The 27,738-nt window shown below is 41.3% G+C and overlaps 1 protein-coding gene and 1 long non-coding RNA gene across 2 annotated transcripts; both read left to right on the top strand.

Annotated features, from left to right (window-relative positions):
• The first annotated feature begins 3,358 nt into the window (after window positions 1-3,358).
• On the top strand, window positions 3,359-3,972 carry LOC131976207 (uncharacterized). Its single transcript, XR_009394782.1, has 3 exons — window positions 3,359-3,425; window positions 3,766-3,810; window positions 3,896-3,972. It is a non-coding gene; the product is annotated as an uncharacterized LOC131976207 (long non-coding RNA).
• A 19,555-nt stretch (window positions 3,973-23,527) lies between these two features.
• Window positions 23,528-26,676, top strand: LOC131976206 (fucolectin-like). The gene is made up of 5 exons (XM_059339128.1): window positions 23,528-23,614; window positions 24,189-24,253; window positions 24,848-25,133; window positions 25,755-25,924; window positions 26,075-26,676. The coding sequence occupies exons 2-5, from the start codon at window positions 24,193-24,195 to the stop codon at window positions 26,086-26,088; spliced, it is 531 nt and encodes a 176-aa protein (XP_059195111.1). The 5' UTR covers window positions 23,528-23,614; window positions 24,189-24,192; the 3' UTR covers window positions 26,089-26,676.
• Window positions 26,677-27,738: the final 1,062 nt, after the last annotated feature.

The raw sequence follows: 27,738 nt of genomic DNA, 5'->3' as shown, positions 1-27,738 counted from the left end.
ATAATCCGTCTATGCACTCACTATTGGGTAACAAACCGAGTGGTCTCCAAGCCTTTCCCTGCATTCATGGTCACAGTTGCATGTAATTTTGAAATGTCTCTTTTCATCTGGGAGGATGGGGATGTGGGATTGCCCGGTCATCCACTGGAGCACATGTGGCACTTCAAGAGGTTCTGTGTCACCAGCTGCACTGTCTGTCTCCCCATCTGTGATTAATGTATTTTTTCAAATAGCATGAATTTAAGATTAAGATTAATTTAAGAAACAGTTTAAACTGAGTTTTAAAAAAAAAGTTCTGAAACATCAGATAATACTCATAATAATAATAAATACTGACTGAAATTTCCGAGTCCAGTCCGAGTCCATCTGATGCGATCTCCTTAGTTTTTTTCCGGGTTAACGTAACTAGCGATCTAATTGGAGAGCAAACAGCCAATCAGGATGTACCTCCGCCAGCTCTCTGATTGGTTGGTTTTGTGGCACATTTGTAACGTGTGTGCCAAGCTGAGCGCGCAGAGAGAACAAACCCGAGCGCGCAGAGCGAGAGAGGTTGAGCGAGAGAGGGATGGGGGGAGCGAGCGAGCGCAGCGGTCTGTTTGTGCACCATGGAAAGAGTTTGCTCGCGTGGAGCGAGGACTTTTGACACATTGGGGGTGGGGCCAAGGCTGACCCCGGGCCTCTTATGATTGGTCATTTTCCAGCCCTCCACGTGGGTGCCTTTTCAGTTTACTGCTGACAGCTGGTAGCAGCGGCATCATCTAAACAACAACAACGGTTGTTTCATGATGTCACGACCACAACTCTACGCTTCATCACTGGTAATAAAAAGGTTAAAAAATGCTGTTTCTTGTTTCTAAATGGGTTTGCCGTGACACGGAGCAGAGACCTGCAGTCCAGCGGTGCAGGCTGTCTCTCTGAAGCAGAGGATGGCGGTCGTCTTAATTTACGTCAGTCTTCTCCATAGACTGTATATAAATAATGGACGTAGTCACCGTGACGTCACCCATTGGTTTGTGGACTGCCCGTTGGAAGCCTCGAGTTCAGCGTTATACTCGTCGCCATCTTGCGTCGTCATCTTGTTTCCGATACGCGGAGCAGACCATAATTGGACTGTGGCGGAGCACGAGGGATCTGACGACACTGACTACACGCCTCTCTACACCGGCAACCCGACTGAGAGAAGCCGCTGCTAATTCATGTTAGCATTAATTGGAGCATTAACTGGGATGTTAGTTTTGGCTAGCAAAAAAACAAAAACAAAATGTATCTTTCTTACCTCAGAAAACTGAGCAGCGACTCCTTGGAGTGTCTGTTCGTCCAACCAAACACTGAACAAGACATTTTTACTGAACAAAACGTTCAAATAAACTGTCATTAAGTGAAAATGCAGTGTGAAAGGGTCAAAGTTATGAGACCAAATCGGTAAACGTCCTCTTTTCTATCTATAAAGTTATATATAACTTTATTGACACGTTGCCGTGGATATGCATTGCTCTGCTTCTCTCCTGGTGACGCCTCGCCTTGTCAGTGACCTGTAGCCACGCCCCAAATCATATGATTCTTTATCTTCTATTTTCTTCTTAATGGGGCCATTATTAGAACTATTGACATCAAATTGTCTTGAAGATGATTTTTTTACTAGCGATTGAGACCATAATGTTGTCCTGAAAATTTTTTCTGAGTTAATAAATCAAGTGAGAAGAACATAGCAGTCAGAAATACTTAAGAATCAATGAATCAATAAAGGCCTGATCCAAGCACAGGCCGGATCAAAACATTAAAAACATGGGCTGTCTGAGAAGACTGACATAAATTAAGAAGAGCGCCATCCTCTGCTTCAGAGAGACAGCCTGCACCGCTGGACTGCAGGTCTCTGCTCCGTGTCACGGCAGGCCATGGATCTAACAATTTAACTACTGTATGATCATTTAGAAACAAGAAACAGCATTTTTTAACCTTTTTATTACCAGTGATGAAGCGTAGAGTTGTGGTCGTGAACGTCATGAAACAACCGTTGTTGTTGTTTAGATGATGCCGCCGCTACCAGCTGTCAGCAGTAAACTGAGCTTTGGGCTTTGGATTAATTCATGTATGTGTGTGTGTGTGTGTGTGTGTGTGTGTGTGTGTCCTCAAGTGGTGCTGTGAAGCATTTTCGTTGTAGGCTTTAATCCTGTTTTCTTCCGATATTAATACTGCAGTACTATTTTGATAATAGAGGTTATTATGTAATAAGGTGTATTTGTAATATCAGAGTCATAGCTTAAATTTAGTATAGGGTGCATTTGGGTACTCTTACACTGAAAGCTTTTGAAAGTATTCGCCACTATTATCAGATTATTACCTAACTATTACCATGGTGTTACCGAGCTGTGGTGTCAATAGAATTATCAATATATCCATTCATATTCATCTTCTTTGCAAGCTTTAATCCTGTTTTTCACCTCACAGATTTACAGCTTGACCATTTATTTACTGGTGAGTGTTTGTCAAAGACTGTTATTAACATAAACTACTTTCATTTTTTTAACCCTTGTGTGGTCCTCCCGTCGACTATATACCCATGGTCCTCAGGGGTCAAAAAGGATCCCATGACACAAGACTGTTTTTAGGAGAACATTTTTTTTTTTACCAACTTTTTTTTTTTTTAAATCATTTTATCATTTAACGCAACTCATGCCCCAAAAATTGATTGATTGATATATAATTTTCATATTTTTTTCTTTATTATTGGTCAATTTTAGTAAAATATTCAAAATTAGGCCTCATTTCAAGAGAGAAAAAAGTAAAAAAAACCTGAATACTTTTTTCAATAGTAATAGTGGAAAAAAATTATTCTTGATGGGAATGCACAGAGTAGGTCATGTCAACTTTTAGTGAAACTTATGTTTTGTTATTTGTATATTTGAATAAAATTGACCAATAATAATAAAAAAAATATGAAAATGAAATATAATTTTTTTTGGTCATGAGTTACCTTAAAAGGTGAAAAAAAAGTTGGTAATATTTTTTTCTACATTTCCTAAAACCAGTCTAATGTCATGAGGTCCTTTTTGACCCCTGAGGACCATGGGTGCTATAAAAATTTATAAAACACGTAAAAATGTATGAAGAAAGTTAAAATTTATATTATCTATAAAGGATGCAGAGGGGCACATATGCTGAAAATTTTGCTACATTTGCTATGTATCTAGAGGTGCTATGTGTGTATTTAATTCAAATGATTATATTCAGCTTCATACTGATTTTTATGACTAAGTGATACATTAATTCAGTTATTTAAAACATTAATAACACATTATTGTTACATTGCTGCAATGCTCACGGTTGTCATCCTGTTCTAGATAAACACTACTTCACCTAAGAGACTTGAGTATCCAGTTCTTCGTTGACCTTCAGCATTCAGTTGTTTGTTTTCACCTTTTCAGGTAAGCAATTTTAAAAAATTGCTTTTGTAATGTTGAGAAACAATGAAATTATATTCATAAAGAACTTTCAACCACTGTTCTGTGATGTCATGTATAGTGATATACAAATATATCTGAAGGAACGGTGTATTTGGGATAATCGATATTATTAGTATTATTCATGTATTTATTTATTTTTAAATCAGAGAGTGGGGGAAAATAGATTATTAGTACAAAAACTAGTAACTAGTAAAAAAAAATTGGTAACAATAATGTTCATTCATTAATTAACGCTTCATCAGACTCTCATCTAATTAAGTATTGCTGTCTCATTAACATGTTGTATTTATTTATTTTGTAGGCTAAAACCTGAGAAGCCTTCACCATGTTGTTGTTTCACATCAGAGTAAGTATTTCACATTATGCAGATTTTTCAGCATGTGGTCCTCAATATATAGTATAGAAGTCACTGTATTTTCTGACTTTTCCAGGTTTCCTGTGTCCAGGATCTTCAAGGCAGACTAAGCTAACTTTTCATATTTTTTGCACATTTATATTTAGGTTAGGTTAGGAGTAGGTTAGGTTTATAGTAGAGTATTTAGTGTGTATAGTTTAGTATATAGTTTTTATGCTGGTCTAGGGACAGTTAAGTTAGCAAATTAATTTAGTTCAAATCACTTACAGTTGCATATTATTGTTACAATTGTGTTATTTTGTGAGTTATTGTTGTACAGGCTATTGTATATTGCAGGACCAAGTGAGACGAGGAAGACCACTGCTTCCAAGATGCCGCGCTCAGAAAGTGCGTTGGACAAGTCTCGACCTTGCAGATCCTGCCCCACTTAGCCCAACCACTTCCGCCCATGGGGTACCTCAAAGACCTCCGTCAACCAGCCGGCTGTGGATGATGGATAACGCACCCACAACTCCTTCTCCAGTCTACAAGGTATGGGTTTGTTTTTTTCCCCATCACAGTGGACACAGACATGGCCTGATAATAAAATCTGCTGTCTTAACTACTTCCTTTGAATAATAAAATATTAATTCACAATTGAGTATTTATAATGTATGAATAAATTTGGTATTGTGTGTCATCAGGTTCTAAAAATACAGACACCCCCACAGTCCAAGAACAGCTGGATGACCTCTGGACCCACCTGCCCCCGTTCACCAGTTGAAAAGATAGGCTTTTTAAAAAATTCTTCAATTGTTAATTCTGCACAAAGTGATGAAACATGAAATGTATATTTAAATACATGACTTAATGCAAATCATACTAAACATCATCTCTTTTTTTTTTAAACCAACCATTGCACACACTTCCATCCAAGGAGAGGTTACTGGTTCACATGGTCTCAGCGGAAGTGTTACTGGTTCACATGGTCTCAGCGGCAGAGTTACTGGTTCACATGGTCTCAGCGGCAGAGTTACTGGTTCACATGGTCTCAGCGACAGAGTTACTGGTTCACATGGTCTCAGCGGAAGTGTTACTGGTTCACATGGTCTCAAAAACAGAGTTACTGGTTCACATGGTCTCAGCGGCAGAGTTACTGGTTCACATGGTCTCAGCGGAAGTGTTACTGGTTCACATGGTCTCAGCGGAAGTGTTACTGGTTCACATGGTCTCAGCGACAGACTTACTGGTTCACATGGTCTCAGCGGCAGAGTTACTGGTTCACATGGTCTCAGTGCCAGTCATCGGTTCGCAGGGTCTCAGTGGCAGAGTTACTGGTTCACATGGTCTCAGCGGCAGAGTTACTGGTTCACATGGTCTCAACGACAAAGTTACTGGTTCGCATGGTCTCAGCGGCAGAGTTACTGGTTCACATGGTCTCAACGACAAAGTTACTGGTTCACATGGTCTCAGCGGCAGGGTTACTGGTTCACATGGTCTCAGCGGAAGTGTTACTGGTTCACATGGTCTCAGCGGCAGAGTTACTGGTTCACATGGTCTCAGCGGCAGAGTTACTGGTTCACATGGTCTCAGCGACAGAGTTACTGGTTCACATGGTCTCAGCGGAAGTGTTACTGGTTCACATGGTCTCAGCGACAGAGTTACTGGTTCACATGGTCTCAGCGGCAGAGTTACTGGTTCACATGGTCTCAGCGACAGAGTTACTGGTTCACATGGTCTCAGTGCCAGTCGCCGGTTCGCATGGTCTCAGTGGCAGAGTTACTGGTTCACATGGTCTCAGCGGCAGAGTTACTGGTTCACATGGTCTCAGCGGCAGAGTTACTGGTTCACATGGTCTCAACGACAAAGTTACTGGTTCGCATGGTCTCAGCGGCAGAGTTACTGGTTCACATGGTCTCAACGACAAAGTTACTGGTTCACATGGTCTCAGCAGCAGGGTTACTGGTTCACATGGTCTCAGCGGCAGAGTTACTGGTTCACACGGTCTCAGCGGCAGAGTTACTGGTTCACACGGTCTCAGCGGCAGAGTTACTGGTTCACATGGTCTCAGCGGCAGAGTTACTGGTTCACATGGTCTCAGCGGCAGAGTTACTGGTTCACATGGTCTCAGCGACAGAGTTACTGGTTCACATGGTCTCAGCGGAAGTGTTACTGGTTCACATGGTCTCAGCGGCAGAGTTACTGGTTCACATGGTCTCAGCAGCAGAGTTACTGGTTCACATGGTCTCAGCAGCAGAGTTACTGGTTCACATGGTCTCAGCGACAGAGTTACTGGTTCACATGGTCTCAGCAGCAGAGTTACTGGTTCACATCGTCTCAGCGACAGAGTTACTGGTTCACATGGTCTCAGCGACAGAGTTACTGGTTCGCATGGTCTCAGCGACAGAGTTACTGGTTCACATGGTCTCAGCAGCAGAGTTACTGGTTCACATGGTCTCAGCGACAGAGTTACTGGTTCACATGGTCTCAGCGACAGAGTTACTGGTTCGCATGGTCTCAGCGGCAGAGTCGCCGGTTCACATGGTCTCAGCGGCAGTCGCCGGTTCACATGGTCTCAGCGGCAGAGTTACTGGTTCACATGGTCTCAGCGACAGAGTTACTGGTTCACATGGTCTCAGCGGAAGTGTTACTGGTTCACATGGTCTCAGCGACAGAGTTACTGGTTCACATGGTCTCAGCGGCAGAGTTACTGGTTCACATGGTCTCAGCGACAGAGTTACTGGTTCACATGGTCTCAGTGCCAGTCGCTGGTTCGCATGGTCTCAGCGACAGAGTTACTGGTTCACATGGTCTCAGCGACAGAGTTACTGGTTCGCATGGTCTCAGCGGCAGAGTCGCCGGTTCACATGGTCTCAGCGGCAGTCGCCGGTTCACATGGTCTCAGCGGCAGAGTTACTGGTTCACATGGTCTCAGCGACAGAGTTACTGGTTCACATGGTCTCAGCGGAAGTGTTACTGGTTCACATGGTCTCAGCGACAGAGTTACTGGTTCACATGATCTCAGCGGCAGAGTTACTGGTTCACATGGTCTCAGCGGAAGTGTTACTGGTTCACATGGTCTCAGCGACAGAGTTACTGGTTCACATGGTCTCAGCGGCAGAGTTACTGGTTCACATGGTCTCAGCGACAGAGTTACTGGTTCACATGGTCTCAGTGCCAGTCGCTGGTTCGCATGGTCTCAGCGACAGAGTTACTGGTTCACATGGTCTCAGCGACAGAGTTACTGGTTCGCATGGTCTCAGCGGCAGAGTCGCCGGTTCACATGGTCTCAGCGGCAGTCGCCGGTTCACATGGTCTCAGCGGCAGAGTTACTGGTTCACATGGTCTCAGCGACAGAGTTACTGGTTCACATGGTCTCAGCGGAAGTGTTACTGGTTCACATGGTCTCAGCGACAGAGTTACTGGTTCACATGGTCTCAGCGGCAGAGTTACTGGTTCACATGGTCTCAGCGACAGAGTTACTGGTTCACATGGTCTCAGTGCCAGTCGCTGGTTCGCATGGTCTCAGTGGCAGAGTTACTGGTTCACATGGTCTCAGCGGCAGAGTTACTGGTTCACATGGTCTCAACGACAAAGTTACTGGTTCGCATGGTCTCAGCGGCAGAGTTACTGGTTCACATGGTCTCAACGACAAAGTTACTGGTTCACATGGTCTCAGCAGCAGGGTTACTGGTTCACATGGTCTCAGCGGCAGAGTTACTGGTTCACACGGTCTCAGTGGCAGAGTTACTGGTTCACATGGTCTCAGCGGCAGAGTTACTGGTTCACATGGTCTCAGCGACAGAGTTACTGGTTCACATGGTCTCAGTGCCAGTCACCGGTTCGCAGGGTCTCAGTGGCAGAGTTACTGGTTCACATGGTCTCAGCGGCAGAGTTACTGGTTCACATGGTCTCAACGACAAAGTTACTGGTTCGCATGGTCTCAGCGGCAGAGTTACTGGTTCACATGGTCTCAACGACAAAGTTACTGGTTCACATGGTCTCAGCGGCAGGGTTACTGGTTCACATGGTCTCAGCGGAAGTGTTACTGGTTCACATGGTCTCAGCGGCAGAGTTACTGGTTCACATGGTCTCAGCGGCAGAGTTACTGGTTCACATGGTCTCAGCGACAGAGTTACTGGTTCACATGGTCTCAGCGGAAGTGTTACTGGTTCACATGGTCTCAGCGACAGAGTTACTGGTTCACATGGTCTCAGCGGCAGAGTTACTGGTTCACATGGTCTCAGCGACAGAGTTACTGGTTCACATGGTCTCAGTGCCAGTCGCCGGTTCGCATGGTCTCAGTGGCAGAGTTACTGGTTCACATGGTCTCAGCGGCAGAGTTACTGGTTCACATGGTCTCAACGACAAAGTTACTGGTTCACATGGTCTCAGCAGCAGGGTTACTGGTTCACACGGTCTCAGCGGCAGAGTTACTGGTTCACACGGTCTCAGCGGCAGAGTTACTGGTTCACACGGTCTCAGCGGCAGAGTTACTGGTTCACATGGTCTCAGCGGCAGAGTTACTGGTTCACATGGTCTCAGCGACAGAGTTACTGGTTCACATGGTCTCAGCGGAAGTGTTACTGGTTCACATGGTCTCAGCGGCAGAGTTACTGGTTCACATGGTCTCAGCAGCAGAGTTACTGGTTCACATGGTCTCAGCGACAGAGTTACTGGTTCACATGGTCTCAGCGACAGAGTTACTGGTTCGCATGGTCTCAGCCGCAGAGTCACCGGTTCACATGGTCTCAGCGGCAGTCGCCGGTTCACATGGTCTCAGCAGCAGAGTTACTGGTTCACATGGTCTCAGCGACAGAGTTACTGGTTCACATGGTCTCAGCGGAAGTGTTACTGGTTCACATGGTCTCTGCGACAGAGTTACTGGTTCACATGGTCTCAGTGCCATTCGCCGGTTCGCATGGTCTCAGTGGCAGAGTTACTGGTTCACATGGTCTCAGCGGCAGAGTTACTGGTTCACATGGTCTCAACGACAATGTTACTGGTTCGCATGGTCTCAGCGGCAGAGTTACTGGTTCACATGGTCTCAACGACAAAGTTACTGGTTCACATGGTCTCAGCAGCAGGGTTACTGGTTCACATGGTCTCAGCGGCAGAGTTACTGGTTCACACGGTCTCAGCGGCAGAGTTACTGGTTCACACGGTCTCAGCGGCAGAGTTACTGGTTCACATGGTCTCAGCAGCAGAGTTACTGGTTCACATGGTCTCAGCGACAGAGTTACTGGTTCACATGGTCTCAGCGACAGAGTTACTGGTTCGCATGGTCTCAGCGGCAGAGTCGCCGGTTCACATGGTCTCAGCGGCAGTCGCCGGTTCACATGGTCTCAGCGGCAGACTTACTGGTTGGCATGGTCTCAGCGTCAGAGTTACTGGTTCTCATGGTCTCAGCGACAAAGTTACTGGTTCACATGGTCTCAGCGGCAGAGTTACTGGTTCACATGGTCTCAGCGACAAAGTTACTGGTTCACATGGTCTCAGCGACAGAGTTACTGGTTCCCATGGTCTCAGCGACAGAGTTACTGGTTCACATGGTCTCAGCGACAGAGTTACTGGTTCCCATGGTCTCAGCGGCAGAGTTACTGGTTCACATGGTCTCAGCGACAAAGTTACTGGTTCACATGGTCTCAGTGGCAGAGTTACTGGTTCACATGGTCTCAGCTCTGTGCTGAATTGATGCGCCGTGCTCCATCATCCGTCAAAAATAGAAGCTCTGCGCAAGTGTTGCAAGGGCTGACGGATAGCGGTGGACCAACGGACTCACTACACAGCGGATATGGAGTCGGTGGAACCTCACACAGTGACTATAATGAATGCGTATCGGCTCCACCGACAGATCTGCAGCCATTATGCATGCAGTGGAATTTAGGGGTAACAGGATGTAGTCTGGTACTCCCCATCAGGTTATAATTTTGTTGGTGAGTAACTTGGACACCCTCTCTTCTGTAAAGCTCAACCGAATGGATGTAATAGTCCATAAATACAAAAGAGTACACATTACCTCTGGAACTCTATGGGAAAGAGCCCATGAAATCCCAGGGTCTTTCTGAAGCTGAAATTTCCCTGCTTTTCTTAATTTGTATTATTAGCAGAGCTGAGCCCAATCAACACCTATATACCAAAGCACTGTTTTATAGGTCTTGTATTTTTCGAAGATATCCTGATATTGAATTCTCATTAAACATTCCAGGAAGGAGTTCTCAGAGACATCCTGGTATGTAGACTTGCTAGATGGTTTCATCTGAAGGAGTTCCAAGATGGCACAGTGGATGGCAGCTTCAAAACATAGATCACCTCGTTCCACGACGCTGGACTGCACTATGAGAGGGCACGAATATCACGCCTTTGTGGGATCACTATGAATGCCCTAAGGCGAAAAGCTGATATCTGACTTCTAGCGCCGACAAAGTGACCGATATCTGTAAGTAAATACCCCAATCCTCGCATCTTTGCACTGGCTCCCTGTTAATTTTCGTATTGATCTTAAGATTTTGTTGTTTTCGGGTGGTCCGTAGCGTAGTGGGTTACACAGGCGCCCCATGTGCAGAGGCTACAGTCCTCGCTGCAGCGGAGCCGGATTCGAATCCGGCCTGAGCTCCCTTTGCCGCATGTCCTCCCCTCTGTCACCCCCTTTCTATCTGTCTCACTATCAATAAAGCCTTGAAAAATGGCCAAAAAAATATCTTTAAAAAAAAAAAAGATTTTGTTGTTTGTTTTTAAAGCTTTGAATGGACTGACCCCATAGTACATCAAGGACCTCATCCAAATCTATACTCCAGCGCTCAAATTGAAGTCCAAGGGCCGGCTCCAGCCCGTGGTGCCTAGAGCGAGACTTAAAACCAGGGGGGACAGGGCTTTCTCTGTGGTGGGCCCCAGACTTTGGAATGCCCTCCCCCTCCATGTCCTAACAGCCCCCACGGTGGAGTGCTTTAAGTCTCGTCTTAAGACCCATTTTTATTCCCTGGCTTTTTAACTTTGCGGGAGTTTTGTGGTCCTCTGTGTCTTTTATTTCTTTTACTACTTCAAACTACGTCTTTTATTTATTTTACTATCTGTTTGATTTTATTGTTTTATTTATAGCATCATTTTAGAGTAATACACTTATTATTTATTGCTGATTGTTATATGTAAATGTTTGTTTTATTGTTGATTCTATGTACAGCGCTTTGGAGACGTTTTTGTTGTTTAAATGTGCTATACAAATAAAGCGGATTGGATTGGATTGAAGTAAAATCATGTAGAGTGGTTGTCTTACTGCAGTAACCTCCTCAAAGACACTGAGTAGCTTAAGGCTACAATAAGTTATTTCTTCCTGCAGCCGGCGGATTATCTCAACCATGGGGGACAGAACCCAATGTATATCTTTAAGAGTTTTGAGTGATGCTGTTGTCGCCATAGTGTCTCTGAGCTGATCTCTAAGGTACTCTGTATTTTGGACCAAAAACTCCTTTGTATTCCGGTATCCATGTTCCTGACTTTCATTAATGCCATGTCTGATTTCCATCAGAGGTTGATTTAACTATGGTATATGTTCCTTTTCAATTTTCATGTCCCACACCATTACTTCTAGTTTGTGAACTGAATGTTGCAATTCTTCCAAGGGACAGGAGGTTACAACTGAGCAGTTAGAGAGTCACCATCACATAAATAAATATCAATTAGAGCCATTGTGTTTGAGCGAAACTCTCATTCCCGGGGTCTGAAGAATTCAATATGTTCTTGTGGCTACCACCACGGGGAGCCTGTTGTCCAGGGCAGCTATTCTCAAACTTGGGGTCCCGACCCCAATTGGGGTCGCGAGATGATTTCTGGGGGTTGCCAAATCATTTTGGAAGTCAGCTTTGTCTCCACTGTGTTAAAGTGTTCATGTGTTTTAGTCTTTTTGGTAATTTTGTGTTTTTTTAGTCATTTTGTGTCCTTTTTTTGGTAATTTTGTGTCTTTTCTGGTAATTTTGTGTCTTTTTTTGGTCATTTTGTGTCTTTTCTGGTCATGCTGTGTCTTTTTTTGGTCATTTTACGTCTTTTTTGGTCATTTTGTGTCTTGTTGTGGTCATTTTTTCATTTTGTAGTCAATTTAAGTCCCTTTTTGCTTAATTTTATGTAATTTTTTGGTAATTTTATGTCTTTTTTTTTTTTAAATCATTTTGAGGTCAATTTGATTCTTTTTTGGGTAATTTTGTGACAAATCCCAAAGTAGCAAGTTATTACTTTCCAAGGAGTCTCTGGCTTGAAGCTGACTGTTACACACTCAGGAGGTCAGAATGGACCTTTAAACTTATAGCAAATGACTTAGATTAAAACTAACAATAAAATATAAAAAAATATATAAATGCACAGACAGAGAGATGTTTTAGTTGTTCTCTGCTTCATTAATTGTCCAAAATTTGTCGCATCAACTGAGTTTGTATGATCTGAACTGTGAGATTCTGTTCAGTGAGGGGGGGTCACAGACAACATGAATGTTAAATTTGGGGTCGCGACTCAAAAAGGTTGAGAACTACTGGTCCAGGGTATGGTAAGTTATACAGCTATCTTTTTTTGCTGAGTATTTAAAGAAGAAAGTCAATGAATGGCAGATTCCTATTGGCTGAACAAGGGAGAGTTGACTGGGGTGTGGATTTTGAACATTAAAATATAGACTCAAATAAAGCAGACAGTTTTTATGGCAGATTGCCACACAACACTGGCTACTGCAAGCAAAAGTGGCCCAAATCTGTTTTGTTTTTTTTTGCTTATTTGTATCTGTTTTTGTTTTGTTTTGTACAGTATGCAGCACAGATCACATGGAATCTAATTTTTCTCAGGCTGAACAGTCATATCGCATTTCACAGTGGTCACAATTCAGGACTGTAAGTTCACAGGCAGTCTGATATGAACCACATTTATAAAATAATGTGAACACTAAGACATAATCACACATAAACACACATTAAAATTGAATAAACAATGACATTTTTTTCAGCAATTTAATTATGGTGTGGAATGAGCCAGGGTTACTTAAAGTAGGAACCCACAGAGCATCATCACCCAACTCTGCAATTCCTTTCAGGCCCATGGAGATTTAAGAATCTTGATTTTAGTTATGGCCACAACTTTACTGTTAATGAGCTGTCCCCTCAACTATAGCACATGACACAGAAATGCAGTGCCGCCCACCTTCCTACAAGTGCTGATTGAACTTAGATTTTATGAAAAGGCAGCTTTTTAAATAAATCAGACAACAGCATAAGTGTCCCTTACGGAAGCCCTAAGCGGCCATGCATTCATGTATTTTTTTCCCGAGATAACGAGATAATTATCTCGTTATTATCTCGTTATCTCGAGACAGTTGTTTTCCCGAGAGAATGAGATAATTTTCTCGAGATCTGTAGTCCAGACGCGTAGCCAGTAATGGGCCTACTCACTGCTTACTCACTGGCCCACCCAGCCAAGTGTGATAAAAACATATTTCTCACAACGGCTGGCAGCTCAATCTTAAACAGTACAAGTTAACACTGGCGTGAGACAACAGAAAGTCTAAAGGCCGGTGTTGTGTCCTTACTGGTTTCCACACTAACTGGTTGCCGTAGGCTATGATCTGCGCATTTTCTGTTACGCATGAGCTGTCCGTGGTACTGAAACCACTTGCTGTTAATGTGAGAATTCTGTCTGATGCAGGCCTATGTTATGCTGTGCGTTGACACCTTATCTACTGTTTAATACAGAAACAGCCTTACTAAGAGTAACAAATTACATCCTGATGAGTGCAGATTCTGGAAATATCACTATTCTCATTTTACTGGACCTGAGTGCAGCGTTTGATACAGTAGATCACACAATTCTCCTCAATCGACTGAAATACATGGTTGGCATAGATGGAACTGCACTTAACTGGTTTGCTTCATACCTAACAGACAGGGTTTTCAGAGTCACTGTGGACAACTTTAGGTCTTCATCAGCTGTCATGTCATGTGGGGTCCCGCAGGGCTCAGTCCTTGGTCCAATACTGTTCAGTTTATATATGTTGCCCCTAGGACATATCATCCGTCATTTCACCCCTATGTCATATCAATGTTACGCCCACGATACCCAGCTCTATGTCTCTCTTCACCCGGATAACCACAGCAAACTGGACTCTCTGCACTGCTGCCTCGCTGCCATTAAGGACTGGATGGCTTCCAATTTCCTACAACTCAATACAGATAAAACGGAAGTCCTGGTTATCGGCCCTGATCATATTTCTAACAGTGTTTCCCCTCACCTTGGACCTCTAACAATTAACACAACACAGTCAGCTCAGAACCTGGGAGTCATATTTGACCAACAGCTCAACTTCAATCAGCACATTAAAAGCCTTGTTCAGTCTTGCTACATACAAATTAGAAACATCGCCAAAGTCAAACCAATGCTCCCCAGAAACATACTTGAACAGCTCATCCACACTCTTATTTTTTCCCGCATGGACTATTGCAATTCATTGTTCACCTGTATAAATGATGCAGCAATTAATAGACTACAATTGGTACAGAATGCAGCAGCAAGACTTCTCACAAACACCCAACGCAGAGAACACATCACTCCAGTCCTCGCAGCATTACACTGGATCCCCATCCGTTACAGAATTCAGTTTAAAATCCTCTTTATTACCTATAAATCTCTCCATGGTCTAGCTCCACTTTATATTTCAGAACTCTTAACCCCTTACTCTGCACCGAGATCCCTCAGATCTCAAAATCAGATACTGTTAAGCGTCCCACGGTCTAGGCTCAAGACAAAGGGAGATCACGCCTTTACTGTCTTAGCTCCAACGCTGTGGAACAAGCTCCCCCTCAGTATCAGGGCAGCTGAGTCTGTGTATCATTTTAAAAAACTTTTAAAAACCCACTTATACAGACTGGCATTTGTGCAATGATTTCTAATGTCTTACACGTATTTTAATTTTGTATCCTATTATTTTTGCTTGTTCACTGTTTTTGATGATGTTCTGTTGTTTTTGTTTTAACTGTTGTATTGCCTCCGTGATAATGTACTTTGTAAAGCACCTTGTAACCCTGGTTTTGAAAGGTGCTATAGAAATATAGTAATAATAATAATAATAATAATAATACTGTAAGAAATAAAGCATGAAAATCATAAAAATCTAAGTGCAATCAGCACTTGTAGGAAGGTGTGTGGCACTGCATTTCTGTATCATGTGCTATAGTTGAGCCGCAAATATAACAACCACCCGTGTCCGACTGGTCCCTCCTCCGCCCTACATTATCATAAACAACACAACGCAGAGTTCCAGGGTGTGGAGAGGCTCATCCCACACGGCCGGGTTACAAATACAATTATACATTAATTTCCTTTCTTACATACATGTTTAAAAATATGTTTTTATCATACTTGGCTGGGTGGGCCAGTGAGTAAAATAGGCGGGCCCTTTGCTGGCTACGTGTCTGGACTACAGATCTCCAGAAAATTATCTCGTTATCTTGAGAAAACAAATGAAATTAACTCGTTATCATGAGAAAAAAATATATGAATGCATGGCCGTTTAGGGCTTCCATAGGTCCCTGGCCCTCCACCTAATAAGGTAAGATATCTATCTACCCACCCTAGAAGAAGCAGCAAAAACTATGTAAGGCAACCTGTTATTGTCTAGGGCAGGGATTCCCAAAGTGTGATGCATGCAACCCTTGGGGTGCACGAGCTGGCGCTAGGGGCTGTAATGGCGGTCTGATAATAACACAATTACATTTTTTTTCCCCACACAATAAAGAAGTGTAAATAAACATTTCCTTTGTAAAATGTAAAATCAAAAACTGTAATATTAATTAATAAATAAATGTAGGCTATTCAAAATGCACTTCTTCTTAAATGAAGCATCTTAAAATGAAGCGTAGAAGAAGTTATCTTCTTCCATTTTTCCAACCTGTGTTATGATGACGGGTTGTTTAGCTTCACGCTCATTTAAACTTGCTGCAATTTTTGTTCAACGCGGCTCAAAATATTATAACATTTTCCCCAACTTATGTGCTTTCTGCCTCTGATCCTGAGCCTGTCATCATCCTCTTTGCTCTTAAAAGTGTAAGCTTGCACATAACTTTGTTGCATTTGTAGGGCTCACAGCTTCTCACAAGTTTCATTTGGATTAAAGACTGAATGCAGTGAGAATTATCAACAAATTCTCTCCATGCTTCAAGATGGAGGTCGTTCTTTGTCCCCCTCCAAACAAAGACAAACGACCCCCACCCCCACAGGTATCTGGAGATACCTAAAGGCGTCTCATTGGCTGATACCAACAGGAAATACAACTTCCAGGTTGAGACACAAAAGTGTCCTGCAGCCACCCCTTCTTTCTCTTCTCTTCTCGACTCCCTGAGGAACAGCATGCCTGCTGTCCTGGTCTGATCTTCCAGGAGGAAGATCAGACACTTTCCCCTCTGTCTCCAGCTCTAAGGGAAGGCCGGTGAGGACCCAAACCAAGTGGGCCCACCACGATGCTTCTAAGTTTCCTGCCTGTGATCTATACTGGACATAATCACAGAGACCCTCACCAAGCTTGTGGAGCCAACAGCAAACAACGCTACAACCACCAAAACCCAACCAGGAACCAGATTCTTCCTCAAAAGGAGTGCTGCTTTCCCCTTTCAACTCTGGACTCTGTGGTATAGTACTGGGCAGTTAGTAAGCAAGAACAAGTGTGTTAAGCTTTAATCAATGGTGTTGATCTGTTGTGTGTTTAAGTATATTTGTTGGGATATTTTGTGTAGCTAGATCATTTGAAGTTGTATGATTAATGTTGCTCTACATATCTCAAGTTGTACATGTAAATTAACTATAACTCCTTTGATTTGCTAACACACTAATCCACATGAAATATACTTTAATTTGGCTTCCCACAACACATAGACCTTCAAGACTGCATGGTCTATTGTTCTTCAAGAACAAAAGGGCTTCCGCCATTTTGATTCATTTAAATGACCGCCTTTCGGCAGCCATTTTGTTACACAATCTTTCTCATCCACATTTCCACTGTAAATAGTCTTTTAGATTAGTTATTGTGTGTTCTGTTTGCTTTGCTTTATTTAGAATAAATATGTTTTTGGATTAATATGCTTCTCCCTTTAATGTTGCACATGAATGAGTGATTTGCTAACCTCTGCTATGGAAAGAACTCAAAATTCCTTCAACCGTTACTAAATATTAATAAGGTAATTCGATTATAATTATAAATATAATTATAATCGAATTACCTTATTAATATTTAGTAACGGTTGAAGGAATTTTGAGTTCTTTCCATAGCAGAGGTTAGCAAATCACTCATGCATAATCAATGTTCCAAATTGATAATTTGTTAACTTTATGAGACTGATTAACTATGATTTGCTATCTTTTCCTATTCCTAAGTGAATAGGTGGTGCCCCATCGAGTAACTTTAATTCATTTAAAGTATTAAATATTAATTTAGTCAATTTCCGATAGCAAAATTGACCTAAATTAGCTTTACCTCTAAATATTTTGGTACCCCTAATGGAGTCAATGTGTATCTGAACCAGATACCCCTACACATTATATTGAAACTGTGTTCAGGTTAATTCAAATGCGAGACAGCATTGTTGTGATGGTGATTATTTAATTATATGTGTGTTCTCATTTGAGCATGATTAAACATGCCGCCTTTAATATGGCTATAAAAAAGCTTATTGCATTTTGTTTTTTTTGAAGGTGTGGGGGATTGGGGGTGCGTCAACATGGTTGGGACGCTGAGTTAGAGTAAACTGTTTTCAGTTAAAATGTCTGTGTTGGGGGGTGGTGGTTTTGGTAGCTAAGAAACCAGGTGGCCAGGTGGAGTCGACCAATCAGAGCAGAGCAATCAACTGAAATTACGGTGGAGACAGTTCCGCCACACTGACATCAACAAACTGGAAATTCTGGCCTCGAACAGAAAGCATTTTTGGCAAAACCATAATACCTATCATTGATCCGACTTCACTTTGAGCGTCCTGAGTTCTTCCTGAACATCTACATATGTTTGTTTTTTTAAGAAAAATGAAAAAATAGCTTTGTTAGAGCGATCTACAAAAAACTGTTACATCTCCCTTTTTCAGAAATCTTCCTGCTTTCTTAATATGGGAGCCAACGAGGCTGTTGGTGCGTGTTGGTGGCGCATCTCTGCGTCCTACGCCCAAACTATAACTCTGACAGCTTTACCAGAGGATTGTGAGTGAGAAGACAAATTTTCCTACGTTTCTATGTATGAATTATTTCTGTAGAGTGGAATTTGCGGGGCAGTTTTCAAATTTATTTTTTGACAATTCTTCCTCTCCCTCATCACTCTAGACTCTCCATAGGGTTACATTCGGGGGATTTTTTTGACGTGTTTTTGCCCAATAATTTGAAAACCGTTTGTTGAAACCCTTAGAAAAGTCATAGCACACTTGTCATGGGCGAGCCGGTCAATTTGATACCTTTTTTGTGTATGTGCGACCAAAACTCTGGGAGGAGTTGTCGAACGAAAAAACACCACGGAAGAAACGGAAGAATAAGAATAAGCCCACGGAATAACAATTAGTGTGCTTTTGCAAGCAAGCACTCAAAATAAGGAAAATAACTGGCTGATCTGTTTTAAACATACATTTAAGACAAAAAAGCGATGGTTATTTATTTTTTAAAATATACACAAAATAGACACATTTTATAGAACACATCTTGAACACACTGCCTGCGAGAAGAATAAACTATTTGTAAGTATTAAGAAATGGCTACTTGACTTACAAGACCACTTCTACACCATAAAACCACAACTGCTCTGAAGTCCGAAGGACATAATGTCATAGGTTAAAAGTGTACGTTATGATTCTTTCAACCGTTCATGCCGGCATTTTTAATCTTACCACAGCTGGACTGTGATTTTAAATGTGTGTTTGTTTTGTGTCATCTCATTAATTGAATTTGTTGAAGTTGAAACTCTATAAGGGTTGCAAAATTACATTAATTTTCAAAGTTTGAAACTTAACATGAAAATTAATGGGAATTTATTGGAATAAACAGGAATAAAGCTAGCCTGGCTAACACCAGACCAAATCGCATTTGAGATTTGGTCTGGACACCTATAATGCTTTTCTCCGTAGAGGAGGTGTGGTTTACGATCCTCCGGAGCCGTTTATTGGGCGCTTAGAATGTCTATCAAAAGCGTCTGTAGGTAGCTCTTAGCCAATCAGATCAGTTATACCAGATGACGTAGTAGAGCAACAGAAATGGATGGTTGTTGTGTGTGTGTCTGTGAGAGAGTGTTGTTTGCTGCTTTGCTTCTCCAGTTCTCGCTTTCTGCAAGATTATTTATTTTTAACCTTATTCCCCCTCATGTCATTCAGCCACACACATCCACTGATTTTATGGGCAATAAACAAGCTGCTGCGGGTCTCTCGGCGGCTCCGCTGTCCCCCGGCTGGTAGCGAGATCACCGGCGGTGACCAGCGGTCTCGCCGGCTCGGCGCAACGAGCCGCCCGGACCGCCGGTGCGGCGCTAATAGCCCCGCTACCGGTGATCTCGGTACGAGCCGGGGGACAGCGGAGCCGCCGAGAGACCTTTCACCTTTCAACTTTCGCTCTAAACTATTTAAAACACCATCTACAGCTAAAGAGAGTTTCGGGTCTGCAGCAGCCATGTTGGATCCGGAAAACTACAAGCTTCCAAGTGCCGAGTAGTACGCGTCATCGTCTCACCGTCCCTCCCCGCTCTGTGATTGGATCCCTAAAACAGGGCTAAGAAACTGCCGTGGTTTCCAAACCGCCTGGAGGTTCGAAATTAAATTTGAGCGCGCAAGGCAGTCTGGGTATACCCAGGCTAGAATAAAGCAGGAATTTACAGAATTAAAGGTTGGCCCTTAACAGGGAACTTAAATATAGTTGGGGGAAATATATTTTAGCATAATCTTGACCTAAACAATCAGATTTCTGCAAGCACACTTGAATATCTGCTATTCCTCAATAACATGCACACAGCACACTGCTTAGTGCAGGGCTGCTGAGGCCATGCCCCTACTTAGGCCGCGCCCCCTACATGCACAGTGCATTGCTCCATCACATGCTTATTCATTAACATGTTGACTCTTCTCATTCAACATTTTGAATGGGACTTTTTGGGGATTTTTGTTGTTCAATGAAATAAATGATTCATGAATAAAAGAAATTAAAATTGCTTTTCTTCCAATCCTCCTCATGGACTGGGTAAAATAAGAAAGGATACGTGCATTCTCTTAAATATAATCCATGATTATATCATTATGTGTAATTAAGTATTATTGTTGTGATATACCCTCTCTCTCTCTCTCTCTCTCTCTCACACACACACACACACACACACACACACACACCCACACACACACACACACACACACAGTGTAAATAGTCTGTTAAGAATATATATTGTGTGTTTTTTTCAAATTGATTTTGAGCATACTTAGAGTAAATCAAGTAATATGATTTTACAAAAAAATAGTTATTATTTATGATAATTATGAATAACTTTGATAACCATCTTAACACATTTTACCGTGAGACCCACATACACTATATGGACAAAAGTATTCAGATGACTGATCATTATACCAACAGGGATTGTAATGACATTGTATTCAAATACATAAACTTTAATATGACGTTGATACCCCTTTTGTACCTATATCAGTTTCAACTCTTCTTGGAAGGCTTTCCACAAGATGTGTTTCTGTGGGAATTTGTGCCCATTCGTTCTGTAGAGCATTTATGAAGTTAGGCATTGATGTTGGACGGGATGGGCTGGCACTCAATCTCCATTCCAGTTCATCCCAAAGGTGTTCGATGGGGTTGAGGTCAGGTCTCTGTGCGGGTCAGTCAAGTTCTTCCACACTGATGCTGGTCTCATTACCGTGGATCTGGTTTGGCCCCATGATGGGAATGCTCCTCTCCTTGTCCACTCACCATCACAACTGGCCAATGGTGGCGCATCATCACCTGCTGCTGTGCCCTCCCGGAACTCCCGTCTCTCTCTCGCTCAATTATTCTGCTTCATGGTTGAGATGCTTTTTTTCCTAAACACTTCCGCTTTCTAATAAAATCACCTACAGTTGACCGTAGAATATCCAGCAGGGATGAAATTTCCCAAACCGTCTTATTGCAGAGGTGGCATCCTATCACAGTACCACGCTTGAAGTCACTGAGCTCTTCAGAACGACCTATTTTGCATCACAAATGTTTGCAAATGGAGACTGCATGGCTAGGTGCTTGACTTTACACACCTGTGGCAAGGGGTCTGATTGAAACAACTGAATTTGGTAATTAACAGGTGTGGCCAAATACTTTTGTCCATATAGTGTAAGTGGAGCTCAGGTTGAAGCATATTTAAATGAGGTAAAGCCGCAGTGAAATAACCTCCCTCCACAACTCTATATCTTCTTCCTCTGTGCCGTAGAGCTGACCAGAAACTATTTTGTAAAGCTGAAAGCATGAAAGTCCTGAAACTACATTTGACAAAGAAATGCTCCTCAAAATTAGAAGCTTATCAGAAATCCATTCATGTGTTCTCAGTAACTACTAGCTACTTTTGGCATTTTTTTTTTTGCTTTATTGATAGTGATAGAGTGAAAGGGGGTGATAGAGGGGAAGACATGCGGCAAAGGGAGCACAGGCCAGATTCGAACCCGGCTCCGCCGCAGGAAGGACTCAGCCTACATGGTAAGCGCTCTACCAGTGTGAGCCACCGGGACGCCCCACTACTAGCTACTTTTAAACTAGTCATTTGCTGAAGCAGATTGCATGACTAAAACTAAAGAAAATGTCTTATTTATGTCAATTTAATGCATCAATGACGATCATCCAATTATCCAATATATATTATTCTGGAGTGTTTTTTTAATGTGGGTACCTTTTGTCTGATTTGCTGCTCATACATTTAAACTTTTACTCAAGTAAAATTTCGGGTTATGTACTTAAAGATAGAAGCGTTTGCCCTGAATCATATATTAGATGCCATAACACGTAAACATTCATAGTTAGAGATACAAGTCAAATGGTTCACAGTGCGTTTTCAGAGAGAAAAACAGAGAAGTAGCAGAGCATCTGAAATGTTGAAACAGTGAGATATTGAAGTGATGATGGCAAAAGTTTCAGGGAAAGTGCACGTCGTGCAAAATAAAAAAATCTGCAACTAAGCATTTTCAGCATTGCTGGACACTGTTTTTTTCATTTGTTTCCTGTGTTGTTGGGATGTTTGGTAACTGTCCATGTGCTAAGGTCAGAGATTATTTCCCCTCACATTGATTAAGGAGCACACTGCAGAAGACCTTAATCACACATTAAGCATCAGACTGCTGAAAAATCTCTTCTTGTCTGAATTGAAGTCATGGTTATAACTCTAAGTTACACACAGTGTGCACGTTAATCAAGTGCATGTTCAGCCAATCCTCCTCCTGTATTGGTCCATTTTAATAAAGCCATAGTCTGCAGAGGTAACATGGTCTCACAGAAATCCGTGAAATAGCCACGGATTCGCTTAACTCAAAATCCATGGAATAGCCACTGAATCACTCAAATTTCCGTGAAACTGACACTGATTTGGCTACAATGCAAGTTAATGACAGTCATATCCCGTGGCTATTCCAACAAACAAAGTGATTATGAACATTCACTGAGTGAATATTTAGAAAATAAGACTTCTCGCAAGAAATGTAATCAAAATCCATTTTTTTGCAGAAACTAAGTCAAAAAGTCACGAGACTTGGACACAAACCAATAGGAAAAAATATCCACGGTATAGCCACAGGATATGACTGTCATTAACTTGCATTGTAACGAAATCTGTGTCAGTTTCACGGAACTTTGAGTGATTCCGTGGCTATTCCACGGATTTTGAGTTAAGCGAATCTGTGGCTATTTCACGGATTCCTGTGAGACCAGGGTCGTAGAGGCTTTGTGACACAACTAAGCAGCGGTGGAAGAAGTATTCAGATATTTACTGAATTAAAGCAACAGTACCACTCTGCTTACAACACTTTGGTTGTCTCACTTTTTCTGTAAAACTGTAGTGTACAACCAGTATCAAAAGTAAAACTACTTGTTGGGCAGAGTGGCTCCTTTGAGAGTGTAATATTGTTATATGTATCATATATTTGGAATATTATAAACAGTGCATAAAAAAACATTACTGCAAAGTGATTTTAAATTTTGGACAAATGTACTGAGGTGTGGTTCAGTAGAAGAACAAAGTAGCATCAAATAGAAGTTTAGAATGTCTTAAAATGAGTAGAACGATGTGTAAAAAGCAAATAAAACTGATTTTCTAATCCTTTTTGACATTAAAACTGTACAAATAAAGGATTTTTTATGTTATTTTTTTAAACATACACTGTGAACTTGATGCATTTTGTTTATATTTACATTTTATACAATGTCCCAACTTTTTTTTTTAATTAATTGGAGTTGCAGTTACATACCAACAATAGGCTACATTCACACTGCAGGACCATAAAGACTGAGGTCGCTTTGAAAAAACATCAGATATGTATCCGATTTAGGTAAGAGTCAATTTATTATTTGTGATAAATTGGTGTGTATTGTGTAATCTGTCTTGGCGTGTAATTGTGAAATGTAATTCATGAGTAGGGAAGTGAAATATGGTGGCACACGAGTAAACAAGAAGAACAGGATTGCATAAGTGTTGATGATGAATATGATGTGATTTCTGAGGATTGGTTGATAAGGTTCAGTCAAAAGGCTTATAAAGAGCACAGGAACAGTCTAGCTTTTAGGGGTTTGGAAACTTTTTGTCTCATCAGATTGACGGTGTCTCCAGGTAATTATTACAAAATATTTTACACCGCATGTAGACATCAGGAAGCTAATAACAACCACACCATGTTAAACCTTAATCCTAATATTATCAGTTATATAAATTTACTGAATACTATGTATTTGCTATTTCATATCGGCCTATTGTAGACATATAAGTATGTATCAGTGTCACCGTATATATTTTCCAATATGCAGCGATATGAAATATTTTTTTTACAGAACATACACTGCAGAAAATGAGGCTTTGGGTGAATTAGAAATGGTGTTCGCTATTTATCGTATTTTTATTTATCTCAATATAAATGGTTAGTAATTGACAGATACTGAACACATTTTATTTGTTTTATGCTTTATTTTTTCAGTGTTAATTATTGTAAGCGGTTGACTGTGTGATGCATTGTATATGTAAAGTATAATATTCTTTTATAAAGTTATCTGTTTAAGTACCTCTGCACAGTCATATTGGTGCAAAATCACCGTACTGTTCTGATGTGATACATTTTCAACAGTAATGATTAAGAAGTTTAGATATTTTAAGACGTGGATTATTAATTGCTTTTATCTGTCTCAACCAGAACAATGAAACTCAGTGTTTTCCTTCTGCTGCTCCTCCTGGAGACATGTGCAGCTTCCCCCTATGGTAAGCACGATTTCAACGTGACAGTGAGAGATCCTTGTTTTTTTTACTCCAATACATTTTAATTTACATTTACATTTAGTCATTCAGCAGACGCTTTTATCTTACAGGAAAAAAGGAGAAAAAACAAGATATTTTAATGTCAACTTGAGATACTTTTCAGGTCAAGATTTAACATGGGAAAACATGTTGATGTACGATGTAATTAAACCATATAACAGTATATGATGAATTTAAAATTAGCCCAACCTCTAGTAAGATGCTGCTTTCATAAATGCATCAATTGTAATAATAATAATCCAATAATATATTTGGAATATATAAAACAATCTTAGTGGGACCATTCTGCATAACGAGTACTTTTCATTTTGATACTTTAAGTACATTTTAATGCTGATATGTCTGTACTTTAACTTAAGTAAGATTTTAAATCCAGGACTTTTTTTTTTTTACTATGTTTACTAACTTTAGGGATCTGAATACTTCTCAGATCTCAGCATGGATGAAGTTTTCACTTTCTCCAGAATCCCTGACTCCACCTTTAACAATCCATCTTCCATTCTATCTTTTACGTGTTAATTAAACTTTCATTCACAGAAAATGTCGCCCTGCGTGGAAAAGCGACCCAATCAGATCGTTATGATCATCCATTTGGAGGTGCCTACAGTGCTATCGATGGAAACCGTGACTCCAGATTCTCGGCTGGATCGTGCACCCACACTGATGAAGAGAGCAACCCTTGGTGGAGAGTGGACCTGCTGGACAAATACATCATCTCCTCCGTCACCGTCACCAACAGAGGAGACTGCTGTGCAGAAAGGATCAACGGAGCACAGGTTCACATTGGCAACTCCTTAGAAGGACATGGCACTTCAAACACAGTGTGAGTGCATGTTAACATTCATAAATATATTATGATACAGGTGCATCTCAATGAATTAGAATATCATAGAAAAGTTTATTTATGTCAGTAATTAAATTCAAAAAGTGGAAATAACACATAATACAGATCACACACAGAATGAAACATTCCTTGTCTTCAATCATTTCATTTCTTCTAATTATAATGATTATGGCTTACATTTAATGAAGACTAAAATTCAGTGTGTCAAAAAAATGTGAATATTACAAAAGACCAATTTTAAATAGTATGTTTAATATGGAAATGCTGGACAATGAAAAGTATGTCCATCTACATGACTCAATACTTGGTTGGGGCTATTTGACTTGAACTACAGGAAACTTTTCTATCATATTCTAATTTATTGTGATGCACCACTATATACATGAAAAAGAAAGTTTTACCTTTATTAATTGCAGAGAAATGTAACTGTTTATTTTCATATCTACTGTTTCATATCCATAACTACGATTTACCTTAGACCTCAGTCCAGTCAGCTCAGTTACTTTAAGCCTGACACGACAGTCTGCATCACTGACAACCCCCCACTAGATACTTAACATCACAGATGAGCTCATTTCTCTTTTTCTGTCTCTCTTTCAGGGTTGGCACCATTTCTGTAATCCCTTCAGGGCAGTCATTCACTCTGACCTTCACACCTGTGGAGGGACGTTACGTGACTGTGTCTCTACCTGGTGCAAAAAGATGGCTAACACTCTGTGAAGTTGAGGTTTACGGGTACCTAGCCAGTGAGAAACCCAGCGAAACCAATGGTAATTTGTCAAAATATATAAAAGAAATAACAAGACACTGAAGACATTCATTAAAGTCAAATTAGACTCATGGCTGTGGTGTAAATACATTTTTTCGGCTAACTTTTGCTGAGTTAATCAGGTGATTTCTGCTTCTTTTGATCACTGCAGAACCTGCCATTTAATTCCAGCGTTTCGACAGGATGGATGGTCACTGCGGTGCCGTCGTTATCCCTGGAAGACCGGAGCACCTGACCCTGTGCAAGACGGAGGTTGATGGCTCTGCACTTGATTTGCTTTAAAATGTTACTTCAATTGCAAGAACTTAACCAATGCTGCCACATGTAATTAACCAAAATAACAGATTCAGCTACAATCTGATTGTTCTTATGACTAATAACCAATAAAAATGTGTGTAAAATGTAATTTCATCTCACCAGAAAAACAACTGCATAGTAACCTAAATAACAACATCTCCTATCCCCCCAACCCCCAGTGGGTTGTATTAGACCCTTTGGCTGGTCAGTTCTGGTCCTCCAGCCACTAATTCAAGCCCCTGTCTTAGACAGACATCAGTCAAGTAAACTGGGTTTTTGATGATCCCTGTATTAATATTGTCATTTGTGATTTCGGCCTACTACCTGTTTCCATTCCTAATGCTGACTCTTTACCACTGAACGTGTGATTGTAGTGCCACTGCTGCTGCTGCATTGTATATCATCTTTGCTGAAATAAAGTCTGTATTAAACATCATCACTAATGATTAAAAAAAAGTCTCTGACCTTTTTTTTTGTTTGTTTTTTTATAAAAAAGCTGAACAGCTGCTGTGTGCTGGGCAAAAATAATACTGAAGAGAGTAATGTTAACTAGAAAATTTCCTCTGGGGAAATTTTGAAAGGGCCACGGGGGCTACTGCCGGTGTGTGTACACTATGATGAGATTCTTCAGAGATTTAAAACTATGCCCTTTAACCTCAAAGTGTGTGTGTGTGTGTGAGAGAGAGAGAGAGAGAAACATGTATGTGGAGGAGTGTGCGCGCATACGCGCGCATTTGTGTGTGTGTGTGTGTGTGTGTGTGTGTGTGTGTGTAGCGAAAATCGCATAAAGTTACCTATGTGTGTAATTAAAATCACAAAGTTACCTGTGTGTGCGTGTTTGAAGCAGGTGTATGCATGTGTGAGGAGTGTGTGCACTTACGCGCATGTGTGTGTGTGTGTGTGTGTATCTGTAACTGTAATCACATCAAAGATCAAAGGCAATCAGATCAAAGCAATCAACTGAATTAACTGACACCACCTGTTAAAGTTCCGAAAGAGTGACAGCAGCCAGAGGTGGACTGGAATTTCTGGCCTCGAACAGAAAGCATTTTTGGCAAAACCATAATACCTATCATTGATTCGACTTCACTTTGAGCGTCCTGAGTTCTTTCTGAACGTCTACATATGTTTTTATTTCAGAAAAATGAAAAAATAGCTTTGTTAGAGCGATCTAAAAAAACGTTTCCATATCCCTTTTTCAAATATCTCCCTGCGTTTTTAATATGGGACCCAATGAGGCTGTTGGTGGTGTTGGTGCCGCATCTGTGCGTCGTACGCCCAAACTATAACTCTGACAGCTTTACCAGAGGATTGTGAGTGAGAAGACAAATTTTCCTACGTTTCTATGTATAAATTATTTCTGTAGAGTGAAATTTGCGGCCTGGAGCGCAGTTTTAAAATACATTTTTTGACAGTTTTACCTCTCCCTCTACACTCTGAGCGATGACATCACACACTCTGACACGAACATTCCGTGCAATACACACCCATTATAACCTCAGAATTTCTCCAAAAATG

The sequence above is a fragment of the Centropristis striata genome, chromosome 8 (genome assembly GCF_030273125.1).
Source record: "Centropristis striata isolate RG_2023a ecotype Rhode Island chromosome 8, C.striata_1.0, whole genome shotgun sequence".
In the NCBI taxonomy this organism is placed as follows: Eukaryota; Metazoa; Chordata; class Actinopteri; order Perciformes; family Serranidae; genus Centropristis; species Centropristis striata.
This window is presented reverse-complemented; position numbering and strand designations above follow the sequence as displayed.